Source organism: Pelophylax lessonae (assembly GCF_965119305.1).
Source record: "Pelophylax lessonae genome assembly, chromosome: 3".
NCBI classification, from domain to species: Eukaryota; Metazoa; Chordata; class Amphibia; order Anura; family Ranidae; genus Pelophylax; species Pelophylax lessonae.
The window spans coordinates 74115493-74129559 of NC_138770.1; the positions used below are offsets into that span (position 1 = coordinate 74115493).

Here is a 14067-nt window from a genome sequence, read left to right on the forward strand (position 1 = left end):
AGACGGTTCTAGGTGCTCCAGAGGTTCTTCTGGGTTTGCTACCAGGAGCTGGGGGCACTCAGAGGCTGCCCAAGATGGTAAGTGTCTGTCATGCAGGCTATGTTGATTTAAATTGAAACTATGTATAAGAATGATGTCTCTCTGCACTCTGACTTGTTCCTGTTACGAATGTTTGCATTGTTACATTCCCTGCCTACCCTTGTTTCTCCTTACCCTCCCTTCTTATGTTTTTGTATCTATTGAAATGTTTTAAAAACACAATAAAAATGATTGAAACTATGGGCAGATATCAAAGGCCCTGGTAATTTTTATGTTGTCCCACCAGTATGCTCTCTCCTTGTGCCCTATATGTGGTGTTGGTCATTGAGACCACAGTTTCAACCTATTTGAGGGATTTCTCTCCCTCTCCTGTCACATCAGGTTGCCCTACTTGTGGGTATCGCCTTGATTCGGGGGTATTTTAGTTTATGACTTTAGTCTGTTAGGAGCCTTTTCTTGTGCTTCATAAGGACAAGGTTGTGTTAAGACTATGCTTATGCTTCCTGCCTAAAATGGTCTTAGTGTTTCATTTTGTCTGCATCCAAAACATCCTAAGGAGATTGCTCTCCACTGCTTGAATGTGGTTAGTTCTGTGCATGTCTACCCCGCAGCCTTGATTCCTCAACCTGACACCCTATTTGTGTTGCCTGAAGGCTCCCAAAAGGGACAGGCTGTCTCTCAATTCATAATTGCTAGGTGGATTAAGCAAATCATTACTCAGACATACTATATAAAAGTTAGGGTTCCTCCCTTTTTCCTGTGAAAGCTCAGGCAATGGGGAAGTGTTGGGGATTGTAGGTTGTGCCAAACTTTGCTATTTTCCAGTCAGTCACTTGTAGGTGGAGCATTGTACCCCATAGTCTAAGAATTACCTCTCTTGTGTCCTGTAAATGTACTCCACAAAAGGGATTTTTTAGGCAAGTCAAAAATCCAATTTTTTTGGACATCTTTAAATTTGAGAAGTCTGTACCTGTTGTAATGCTTCTTGTCATTTCTTCCAAGGTTGGCATACCTGCTGCCTTTGACATGATGCTGACTGGCAGGAACATTCGTGCTGACCGTGCCAAGAAGATGGGTCTTGTAGACCAACTTGTGGATCCACTGGGTGAGTCCTCATGACAAACCTGCGGCCTCTTATATTACAGCTATCACACAGTTTCTGGACCTTGGGAAGAGCAGCAAGCCTTGTGACATGTCGTTTTTTTTTTTTTTTTTTTTTAACTTCTTTCAGGACCTGGTTTGAAAAGCCCTGATGAACGGACTATGGAATATCTGGAAGAAGTTGCTGTGGGCTTTGCTAGAGGGATCGCCAACAAGCAAATCTCCCTAAAGAAGAAGAAGGGACTGATAGCAAGTAAGAACTGGGTGTGCGCTTACCTGGAAGCTTTTGGTTATCACAGTCTTGATTCTTTCTGATATCAAACTAAAGCTGGCCATAGATGGTTTGAGTTATGCATGGGTAGACTGAATGTACCCCGGTTGATCAAATAACTTGAGTACAACCAGGCTGTCTGATTTGACATGCTGTTAAAGGCCAACATCTGGTGCAACTGTGCATGGTAACCAATCAACTTGTTCAGTTGAGCTTTGACAAAAAAACAAAACTTTTTAAGACCCCGTTCAGACAGGGGCGACACGACTTGGTGGGGCGACCTGTGAAGTCGCGGTGCACAGCGTGCACCGAGACCTCGGCGCGACTTGCACGGACTTCATATCATTGAAGTCAATTCAAGTCGCCTCCAGGTCGCCCCAAAGTAGTACAGGACCCTTTTTCTAAGTCGGAGCGACTTGTGTCGCTCCTATTAGAACGGGTCCTGTACTATTCAATGGCGAGCGACCAACCACGACTTGGTCGCCGGACAAGTCGCGCTAGTGTGAATGGACCCTTAAGCTGCACCACATGTTACACTCTCCAGTTTTAGTAAATTGACTCCCCGTGAAAACCCTTGTTTCTACTAGGGTAACCTTTTTTTAAAAGAATTTTAAGTTTGCAAACCTTTTGTGTGCTAAGTTTATGCGAAGAGGGACTATTTTACTTTATTTTATTTTTTTATAATGTGCCTTTTAGGTTGAGTTTTTCATGTTTATTATTCAAAGCACCCTCACCCATCCATCCAGGTCTCTGTGCTTTGAAAACTCCCCCCTAGCATTTCTGGCTGTGGCCATCTTGAGTAAGGGCAGATGATTCAGGTAGCATTTTTTTCTGCAATCCTCCTGCCCTTGGCTCAGGCATGCAAGCAGCAGAGTGTGCTTAGCTGAGAAAGCCCCCTCCTCCCATACTGAAGATTCCTGGGATGTATGAAATCATTTGCCTAGGCGTGGAAACCAGGAAGTAACTGAAGAAATGTAAACATATACTTTTCTATCCATTTCCTATTGTTAGTAGAATAAGTTTAACAAATTAATGTTGATTGAGAGTGTGAAGGTCCGCTTTAAGAATCTGAAGAAGAACCTAAATATAAGAATAAGAGCGAAACAAGGGGCCTGCTTTGATCTCTTATTATAAGAACACTAGTTGGCTTGTTGTCTCACTTGAAGTCTGGGTGGTAAAGATTGGAATTTTATTGGTAGGCTTGTTGCATTGTATCATATTATACTGTCTGTTGTGTATGTTTTATATGTATTATCTGTTGAGTATGTTTCATGTGTAAGAGTGACGTGTGCCATCCTCTTTCCAGAGATCACAGACTATATCATGTCCATCGCTTTTGTAAGGCAGCAAATCTACAAGACTGTGGAGAATAAAGTCAGGAAACAGACAAAGGGCCTGTACCCAGCTCCTCTGAAAATCATTGAGGTATGCATGTCTAGGCCAGTGGTGGTCAACTTATTTGTTATAGGGCTTCTTAAATGCAGCTATCACCAAAGGGTAGCCCATAATAATATATATTTATATAATACTATTGAAATCTGTCAGAGGCTGCAGATGTTCAAAAGGAGATAGAGCCTGCTGGCATGTCTACAAGAAATTCTGTTAGAGGAATTGTTAGGGACTGGGGCAAGTCATATACCAAGGACACATTAGATGAGACCACTGCTATTACATCCCCTTTACAAATCAGCGCTTTCCATTTGTGATGCCTCCTTACAAATCCATTGTGGCACACTTGATTTTTTTTTTTTTTTTTTCTCAGCAAGATTCATTGTAATAGATGAGAAGAAAAAAAAAAAGAGAATGTAAAGCAAGAGAAAAAGGCGAGACAACATAAGAGTGTGAAAGAAATAAGCTACAGGCTTGATGTAAGCACCAAAGCACAGACTGTCTGCAGAGCCCTCAACGTCCACAGAAAAAGTTCCAAAAGCATACATGTGGCCCCCATGCTGCAGGTTGGGCACCAGAGGTCTAGGAGGTTCAGTTGATTGTGTTGCACCTGTCCAATAATTGATCTTCACTGACAGGCTGACACTGTACAATTCCATCCAGGGTAGCCAGAACTCTGTTACATTTGTTGTGCCATATGTTGGAATAGAAAGTGTCCAGGACTCTTCTTGGTCTTTGTCTAGTCCACCACTTAGCGCTGATTTTACCATCTTACACTCTGTAGCTAGTGGGAAGGTGAGCAAAGCCTGAATCAGTGGTCTACATAGCCACAAGGAAGAGGTCAAGCACCAAGCCAAAATGGTCAGTTTGCTTTAATAAACGAGGTACATTCAAGTCAAATGTGAAACATTTCTTTTAGTTGCAGTATTTTATATCTCTATACATTATTAGGTGTGTGTATATCTCTGTGTATACATTATTATGTGTGTATATCTGTCTCTATCTTATCTAGATGGAGATATATATAAAATTAGTACAGACCAAAAGTTTGGACACACCTTCTCATTCAAAGAGTTTTCTTTATTTTCATGACTATGAAAATTGTAGTCACACTTCAAGAGGTAGTCACCTGAAATGGTCTTCCAACAGTCTTGAAGGAGTTTTCAGAGATGCTTAGCACTTGTTGGCCCTTTTGCCTTCACTCTGTGGTCCAGCTCACCCCAAACCATCTGGATTGGGTTCAGGTCCAGTGACTGTGGAGGCCAGGTCATCTGGCGCAGCACCCCCCATCACTCTCTTACACAACCTGGAGGTGTGTTTGGGGTCATTGTCCTGTTAAAAAATAAATGATGGTCCAACTAAACGCAAACCGGATGGAATAGCATGCCGCTGCAAGATGCTGTGGTAGCTATGCTGGGTTCAGTCTTGTGCCTTCAATTTTTAATAAATTTTTAATAAATCCCCAACAGTGTCAACAGCAAAGCACCCCCACACCATTACACCTCCTCCTCCTCCATGCTTCATGGTGGGAACCAGGCATGTAGAGTCCATCCGTTCACCTTTTCTGCGTCGCACAAAGACACGGTAGTTGGAACCAAAGATCTCAAATTTGGACTCATCAGACCAAAGCACAGATTTCCACTGGTCTAATGTCCATTCCTTGTGTTCTTTAGCCAAAACAAGTCTCTTCTGCTTGTTTCCTAGCAGATATTCTACCATGAAGGCCTGATTCACAGTCTCCTCTTAACAGTTGTTCTAGAGATGTGTCTGCTGCTAGAACTCCGTGTGCCATTGACCTGGTCTCTAATCTGAGCTGCTGTTAACCTGCAATTTCTGAGGCTGGTGACTCGGATAAACTTATCCTCCGCAGCAGAGGTGACTCTTCGTCTTCCTTTGCTGGGGCGGTCCGCATGTAAGCCAGTTTCTTTGTAGCGCTTGACGGTTTTTGTGACTGCACTTGGGGACACTTTCAAAGTTTTCCCAATTTTTCGGAATGACTGACCTTCATTTCTTAAAGTAATGATGGCCACTCATTTTCCTGTACTTGGCTGCTTTTTTCTTGCCATAATACAAATTCTAACAGTCTATTCAGTAGGACTATCAGCTGTGTATCCACCTGACTTCTGCACAACACAACTGATGGTCCCAACCCCATTTACAAGGCAAGAAATCACACTTATTAAACCTGACAGGGCACACCTGTGAAGTGAAAACCATTTCAGGTGACTACCTCCTTGAAGTGTGACTCTTCATGACTATGAAAATTGTAAATAAAGAAAACGAAAAATGAGAAGGTGTGTCCAAACTTTTGGTCTGTACTGTATACACACACACACACACACACACACGTGATCCAATCTGCAGCACCTTGTATATTAAAAGAGTAAAATACTCACAAAGGAGACTTCAAAATAACAAAAATGTTGACGTTTCGGATCCATTAAGATCCTTCATCAGGAATGGCAAGAATTACAATCAGATGTGAATCACATTCATTATATAGCAACTTCTCTCATCAACTGGAAAATAGCATCACCTGGATAGTCCTCACTCAAAGAAAAATAGAGGCTAATATTCAGGAGACATATAATACAACAGTGTTACTGGATATCCATCCATATACACATCTGAAAAAAAAAAAAAATATTAAATATTTACAAAAAAAGGTGTAAATCATAATCCTTATTCAAACCTCTAGGATAAATGGTATCAAGTCGTGAAATCCAATTTACTTCCCTCTGTTGTAACTTTAACTCCCTATGTCCCCCTCTCTTCAGTCGTGGTATGTGATCAATTACCATAAATCTTAATTGAGCATCAGTGTGACCACACTGTCTAATGCTTAGCAACTGGTATTCAGACTATGGGGAACGGATAGAGGATTTATGTTGAGATATCATGTCCTTAATTTTTTGGGTGGTCTCCCCTACATAACCCAATTGAACATTTAAGGATATAAACCACATATGTACTCTGACATGTGTAAACTCCTTTAATGTCAATAGTTTTCTCTGTATGGGGATGTGTAAATGAAGTGCCCTTGATCATATTGGAGCATCGAACACAAGATAAGCAGGGGAAAGAACCACTTCTTTTGGGACCTAAAAAAACGTTGGTACTCCCTTCACTTTCTCACTCTGAATCTCCAATTTAATAATCATATCTCTAATAGTTCTACCCCTCCTATAGGATGATAAAGGAGGGTATTTAAACTCCTCAATATCTGGAAAAGCCTCTGCTAGGATTGTCCATTGTCTTTTAATCACCGACTAAATCTGTGCAGAGTGGGAATGATACTGTAAAACAAAAGGAATTCTCTTATTCTGCCTTTTCACTCTCCTGCCCATTTCCAGACTCCGGATTCTCAATTTCTCATCGAATAACCCCTATCTGCAAGCCTATTTTGCATCTCTGATAATCGCTCCTGTCTCACCAATGCTTCACTCCCTATGCGATTCACACATGTCATTTAACTAAGGGGCACTGATCTAAACACCGCTGGAGGATGACAACTTGAGTATAACAAAAATTGATTACTATCTGTTGGTTTTACATACAGATCTGTCTCTACTCCATTTTTCATTATTTTTATATATATGTGTGTATGTGTATGTATATGTATGTATGTATGTGTGTGTGTGTATATATATATATATATATATATATATATATATATATATATATATATATATATATATATATATATATATATATATATATATATATATTGGGGAAAAGCATAATTTTCTCTTTCGAAGTTCAGTTGACATCACTGTTTCTGTATTCTCTCTTAGGTGGTGAAGACTGGATTGGATCAGGGTTCTGATGCTGGCTATCTTTCAGAGTCGCAGGTAATGTGTCTGCTTAAGTTAACCAGTTCCTTCCCTCCCACAGTACATTTTACTGTGGATAGGGGCACGGGCAGGTTGGATTACGTACATGTCTGTCATGCACTCTGTCCTGGGTCCCTGCTAACTTGTACTGTCACTGGCTAGAGTAGCAGTGGAATAACGTCCTTACAGGATGTCTCCAACTTACAAGCTGACCTCAGTGCACTTATTAATTGGGTGACTATGTGGCAAATAAGGTTTATTGTTGATAAATGTTATGCACTTTGGGGGCAAAGAATATGCATGCATTATACATACTAGGGGAAGTAGTACAGGGGAAATCTATAGTGGTGAAGGATATAGGGGTTTTGGTAGATCACAAGCTTAATAATTGCCTTCATTTCCAAGCTGCGGTTCCCAAAGAGAGCAAAATCTTTTCTTGTATTAAGAGAGGCATGGACTCCAGGGAGAGAGATCTAATTTTGCCCCTGTACAAATTATTAGTAAGACCTCATCTGGAATATGCAGTTCCGTTTTGGGCACCAGTTCTCAAAAAGGATTTCGGGGAACTGGAGAATGCAGAAAAGGGCAACTAAAACTGATAGAAGCTCAACTGAATTTATTCTCTCTTGAGAAGAGGAGATTAAGGGGGGGATATGATCAACATTTACAAATACCTAAGGGGTTCATATAGTGATCTTGGCATTGAGATATTCACTTTAAAGTGGATGTAAACCCCATTCATGAAATTTGACCTGGGCACATATATCTGTGGTGTTTACTCCAAAGCCTTTAGTCCCAAGTCTGTTCCTCTGTCATCCGCATGATAACTTCTGACAAGCTCCCTTACTCAGGAGATAAAAGCAGCAGGAAATTTGTGTCGGGGTGGGTGCATAGAGATAGATTAGCAGAGAAACTGGTCTATTCACAGCACAGCTCTGTGCTGTGAAGGGTGGTGTGTGCCTTTCCTCCAATCAGCTGTCACATAGTGTATGCCAAGACTCCACACCGTGCTGGAACAGGAAGAAAATATTCTAGCACAATGTTCACTTTCTCAACAGTGTAGAAAGCTGAAGACAGCAGATATACAAATAAAACTTATGTAGGAAGATTTGTTTTATCTATCATTTCATTGGGTATATGTGAGGGTTTACATCCACTTTAAGGTCATCACAGAGGACAAGGGGGCACTCTTTATGTCTAGAGCAGGGGGGTCTCCAAACTTTTCAACAAAGGGCCAGTTTATTGTCCTTCAGATTTTAGGAGGGCAGGATTGTGGCCAGCGGGGGGCAGAAAATGTCCTCGGCTCAACATCAGTCAGAAAAAATACCTCAGGGTTGGTGGTCAATAGCAGAAGGTGTAGTGCCTCTATTAGGAGGAGGAATAGTATCCCATCAGTGAAAGAAATGGTTCCCCATTGTTGGTGTCAGTAGGAGGAATAGTGCCTCATATCAGTGGGAGGGATGATGGTGCCTAAAGGGCCGCAGTTTGGAGACCCGTGGTCTGGAGAAAAAAAAAGTAATCTCCGAATACGCAAAGGCTTCTTCACAGTAAGAGCTGTAAAAACGTGGAATAGATTATCTCTCCCTCCAGAGGTGGTTCTGGCCAGCTCACTAGATTGCTTTAAAAAAGTCCTGGATTCTTTCCTTGGTGTACATAATATAACTGGGTACTCACATTTATAGGTAAGGTTGATCCAGGGAATATCCGATTGTCTCTCGGTGGATCAGGAAGGAATTTTTTTCTCCTGCTGTAGCAAATTGGATCATGCTTTGCTGCGGTTTTTCAGCTTCCTCAGGATCAACTGTGGGTATAGGATTGTGTATATGGGAGTGTATCTTTGTTTTTTGTTTTTTTAATTGGTTGAACTAGATGATGGAATTTTCTGTCCTTTTTCAACCTGACTGTGTACAGTAGGATTTCGTTAGCAGATCCCGGCCAATGATTTATAATTGAGACCTGCTGATCAGCTGTAGCCGATCACAGCACACACAGGGCTCTGTACACAGATCAGCACTCAAAGTAGGGAGGAAAAACAGCCAGATCTTTTAGTAAAAGCAGCACAAATTAACACATTACACTTGTTAGTCCTCTGGCACACTGCAACTTGAAAAAGCGCACAGAAGCGTGTGTTTTTTGTTTGTTTTATTTATTTTTTTATAAACTGAGCTAACATGTAGCCCATTATTTACAATCTGCCTGTGCACACAGGAGCGTATACAAGCGCCGAGTATTTCTCAGTAAAAAAGAAAATCTGTGCTGTCGGTCAGTGTTTTGCGCGAATATGCGCTTGAGCATAAATATGCATGGATTTTATCTAGAAGGTGAATAAACAAAATATAAATCAGTGCACATCTACCTACCCATTCAGTATATCCTATATTATTTTAAACAAATTGACAAGTGCCATAATCAAATTTCATAAAAAGTGGGATAATATTAGGTTATAAAAACTTTCTCTAAAAATCAATACCAAAATATATAAAAAAAATAAAAAAACATTTCATAACATAAAAATTGTTAAACCTAGATAAATATATAAAAATCACAAAATTTCACAAGCAATGTCCATGAAACAAAATTCCTATTAGGGTCCCAAAAAATAAAGTGCGGAACAACTCCCACAAATTCAATAAGGTGCAAGAAAGTGAAGATATTCTGTGCAACGAATCTTCTGTGCAATATAATGTGCCAAAAAAAAAAACCACACCCGATGTGCTTCTTTCACCAGATCACCCCAAACTGACTCACCTGATGGAAGTGGCTGGTAAAATTATAAACCAGCTATTGCGCCTTTTTAAATGTATTAATCCAGCAAGCAGGTCCAAAGTTCACTGTATGTTAACCCCCATCACATAGGAGCAGATATGGATATATCACATGGGAGGAAGGAAATAAATCCACGTAGCGTAATTCCGTTAAAAATTTCTCATTTATTTAAAAGAAAGCATGAAAACTCGCATTGATCAATGCAAGTGTCTGACGCTAAGGCCCCTTTCACACGAACGATCCGATCAGATCCGCCTGTCAGTTTTTTTTGGGCGGACCTGATCGGATCCTCTATGCATCCCTATGGGGCTGCCGATGTCAACGGAGACATGTCCGCTGACACCCGCTGCTATCCGGGTCCAATCCTGTCCGTGAAATCCGGACGGATGGAAACCCTATTTTCCATCCGTCCAGTTGATGGGATCGGATAAGAACAGGCAGGCGGTCCGTTCTCATCAGTATCCCCTATAGAGAACAGCTGGGATCTGACACCTCCCTCTCCGCACAGTGAGCGGAGACGGAGCGCTGTCATCCGCCTGCTCAGCGGGGATCGGCGGGTCGATCCCTGCTGAGCAGCACGGAGTCCGCTGATGGAGACGGACCATGTGAAAGGACCCTAAAGGGTTCCAGCGTTTGGTATATGTGCTCTTCGCCTCCGGCTTTCGCATACAAAGCCACGAGCGCGAATTAAGCAAGTACAGTATGATCCAGCGTCCTGGTCATGCCCAAGAAGTTATCTAGAAGAGTATTGTGCACGCGAACACGCATATACGTGCAAATGCACGCAAAACAAACACCTAAAATTTCTTCCAAAAAAGCAGAAGCTCAAACATCTGTACCATGTGCAAGAGGCCTTAGGCACCCAGTTAATTCCTTGATGTTAACCCCTTCCCTGCCAGTGTCATTAATATATTGTACAGTATTCTATCTGATCACTGTATAAATGTCACTATTATTGTTTGTCGGTTGGTGTACCTCCCAGGAAGGGTCTGTTAGCGCCAGATTGCCCACCACACTATCACTGTCCTACTATAAGTCGCTTATCACTGCCATTACCATTCCGGAGGTTAAGAGCATACTCTGCCATTATGTCAACCTGTTTTTTGTCAGTTTGCTACATTGGTATACCCATGTCAGGTGTGTAGATGGCAGCGTTGAGTGTCATAATTCAGCGATAAGAAAATGATAAACACTCCTGAAGCTGCATATGTATTTTTAGTTTTTGAAGGTGGCTAGCTAACGGCAAAACCTTTTTACAATGTCTTCCAGTTATCTCCTGCACAGCAACACATATTGAGTATCTTCAGTGCATTTTAAATGATTGTTAGTCCCAACACTGTGAAAATGCTTCTATTTAGCAAGATTACAGGGCTGGCCTCATCAATGTGTTTCTGCTCACTATCTGGTCAACAGCCTATGTGCAAGGAGGGGGGGGGGGGGACACTGCTGTATTTATTACCTGTACAGATAACGTGTTGTCAATCTCCTGGCTATGCAGTGTGGCAGGAGTGTGTTAATCTTAAAACTGGTTAAGAAGAGTGCGATATTCTAGCAGGTTAACAGCTCAGATATTTATTGTAGCTGGGTAATTAGTTGGAGTGCAGCTTTAAACATTTAGAAACCGTATATTTGGACCATTATACACATTCAATGCAACAAGAAAATGCTGCTGGATTTATCCAAACGAGATTTAGATATACTGTATTTTGAGAGCCCGCTAGTTGGGCTTCTTTCGTCTAGAGTATATGCATGAAGGTCTGAAGGCAGCTACTGTCAGTTGATGCAGGGGGGTGAATGTACCTGTAAATGTTCACACTGACTTGTCCTTGTCTTGTACCTATATATTTGCACACTAACTTGTCTTTTCCTACCCTTTCACAATCCATAGCGAATTAGTATTGTCCTTTTGCCCAGTTCTGATATGTGGCTGCCTCTCACCTTCACTCTTTCTTGCAGAACTTTGGAGAGCTAGCAATGACCGGCGAATCAAAAGCTCTGATTGGACTCTACCATGGACAGGTTCAGTGCAAAAAGAATAAATTTGGCGCTCCCCAGAAAGAAGTAAAGTAAGTCTCTGATTCAAAAAGCTATTTGTAATTTCCACAGTTAAGTTGTATGTAAGGCAGGCCATAGACCATACAATTTTCTTTCAGTTGCAGGAAATTGGCACTGGCTGTGGCGCTACTGTGTTCTTCCGGCAGGGTTGGGGGGAGCTGTCCCTGCCGGGAGAACAGTGTTTTTTTTTGCCAGCAGCTATAGCCACTGGAAATATTCACATGAAAAATCTGACAAGCTGGTTGTACCCAAGTTGTACAACGATCACATTTGGTACAATCGGCCTGCCCATAGAAAATTAGAATATCAACTGGTCCCTGCCGAGATTCGATTCGAACAATCTATGGCCAGCTTAAGACTTATTCTGTAACTCTTCTACCCACGTACGGCAGTGGCAAGGCCGGGGGGGGGGGGGGGTTACATATGCTCTACAAGCTATCTGTGAGCTTTCTAATGAAAGTGATCCACTGGCCATACAAAGAGCCAATCAGTTGTGCTTCAGCCCTCATATGTTAAAAGGTTATGGTAATAGGAGAGAGCAGAGTGACAGAGAGCTCATTCATCTGCTGCTTCTCTGAATTAACTATTAAATCACAGGCTGGGGATGGGACAAGACCTGTGTTACTGAACTCAAGCAAAGAAAAATCAGGTCTACTGTCTTGTTAGACAGGTCTGTGCCTTGTGTCAAAAGCTGAGTAAATCCCAGGACTGGATGGACCCAAATACCAGATCATTTGGCAGGTGAAATTGCTGTATGTGTATTTAGCAGCTTGTCTGGAGTCAAGCTTTAACGGGAAACACTTGTGTAACCTCTCAGCAATATACATTTTGAGTAATTGTATTTTGTGTCTATACTCCTTCTATCTGTATATCCAGCTGTGTGATTAGCATTATTGCTGTACACCTCCAGTTAGGAAAATTATTGTACTGTACAGCAGTGCATAAAGTTTTATACCTTCCTTCCCTCCTATTCCAGAAACTTGGCCATCCTGGGAGCTGGTCTAATGGGAGCTGGTATCGCCCAGGTCTCTGTGGATAAAGGTGTCAAGACCATTCTGAAAGATACGACGGTGGAAGGTCTGGGCAGAGGACAGCAGCAGGTCTTCAAAGGGTAAGGAAAGTTTGTACATCGGACACCCTCATTTTGATAATTTTCTCATCTCCAGTATACAGGTAAATGCTAGACCTCTAGGTTTGGAAGGTGGTGCATAAGATGGTAACATTTTTCTTAAAATTTTGCTATCCAGCAATGGTCTTCTTCACCTTCTCTGTGGACTGAGTGGTCTTCAATGATGCCCCACAGTGCCCTGCACTCATGGTGCAATGTTATACTGTGAGTGTCGGTCACCATGGGGACCCTCCCATGTAAAAGGCAGGATGTGTAATGGCTATTTATAAATTAATCGAGTGAATTAGGGGGGATACTGATGCTGCCTTTATTTTACACTTTATTGCTTTAAGTGATCGTGTATGTTGTGAAGTGTATTTACACATTAGTGCTAAATAATAAAGCGCCTACTTTTTTATATTTTTATTAATGTCCCTAGTCACATAGCATAACTTCAAATATTAAAAAAAAGTGCTGCTTACTTTTTTTTTTATGCATTGTTCTGGACCCTACAGCAAGGAAAATCCTACCAATTGTTTGAGGGGGCCAGGGCAGTTGCATTTTTCAATAATTAACCCTGACTGTATTCCGCATGCAGATCATCATCATTTTTTGCAACTAGATTTTAACACGATCTATCCTAACAAAGGATTAAGGGTTTACATGCTAGCCTTCTTGCATTGTTAATGTTATGTTAATTGCAATGTTAATAAAGACACTTAGGACAGTGTCTGATTTTTGTAAAAAAAAAAAAAAAAACCTTTGAGTCAGCCATGTTCTCTTGGGAAATGTCTAAAGAAAAAAAAAAAAGTTAAATATTTTTTAAAATTTTTTTTTGTAGGCATGCTGTGTGTATGGGAACACATATTCAGGGATGTTGCACAAGAGGCTCGGCTGTCTGGGACTCTCCCTCCTGGTTGTCTTGAGGTTCCATTGGCTCCCGCTGCTGTCAATCAAAGTCAGTGAGCCAATGAGAGGGGGTGGGTCCAGGCTGTGTCTGAATGGACACAGAGCAGCGGGTTGGCTCAGGTGCCCCCAGAGCAAGCTGCTTGCTTTGGGGGCACTCAGCAGGTGGGAGGGGCCAGGAGAAGGAGGATCTGAGCTGCTCTGTGCAAAACCACTACACAGAGCAGTTAAGTATAACTTGTTCATTTGTTGAGTTAGATGGACCTCTGTCTGGGTCTTTTTTTTTTTTTTATATTTTTAAACAAAAAAAGACTTTAGTTTTACTTAATGCTGCGTCATAATCTGATTGCAGGTGCGGCAAATGAGGCACCTTTCTATATCCGGCATCTTTCCAGCTCCTGGTAGTGTAGGCTACAACTGTCCCTTCTTTTATGGCTAGTTAATGATTAACATTATTCCTACATATAGCATTTGATCCTCAGCAGTGTTCCGCCACTGTACATGTTGCCAAAGTCCAAGGTGATCCAACCTGTCCTAATTCAAGTTGGCAAGGCATGCTAGGACTTTGGCAATTCTTTATTTTTTAGTGATTCTCCTCC

The 14067-nt window shown here is 41.6% G+C and overlaps 1 protein-coding gene across 1 annotated transcript in view; it reads left to right on the forward strand.

The window, feature by feature from the left end:
- The window catches only part of HADHA (hydroxyacyl-CoA dehydrogenase trifunctional multienzyme complex subunit alpha), a 62154-nt gene that overhangs the window by 32445 nt on the left and 15642 nt on the right, over positions 1-14067 (forward strand). The window contains exons 6-12 of the mRNA XM_082251148.1: positions 1-77; positions 1042-1144; positions 1271-1393; positions 2718-2836; positions 6595-6651; positions 11356-11465; positions 12431-12565. The exon at positions 1-77 is cut by the window's left edge and continues 43 nt beyond it. Coding sequence (XP_082107274.1) covers positions 1-77; positions 1042-1144; positions 1271-1393; positions 2718-2836; positions 6595-6651; positions 11356-11465; positions 12431-12565 — 724 coding nt within the window. The remainder of the gene's footprint in view (positions 78-1041; positions 1145-1270; positions 1394-2717; positions 2837-6594; positions 6652-11355; positions 11466-12430; positions 12566-14067) is intronic.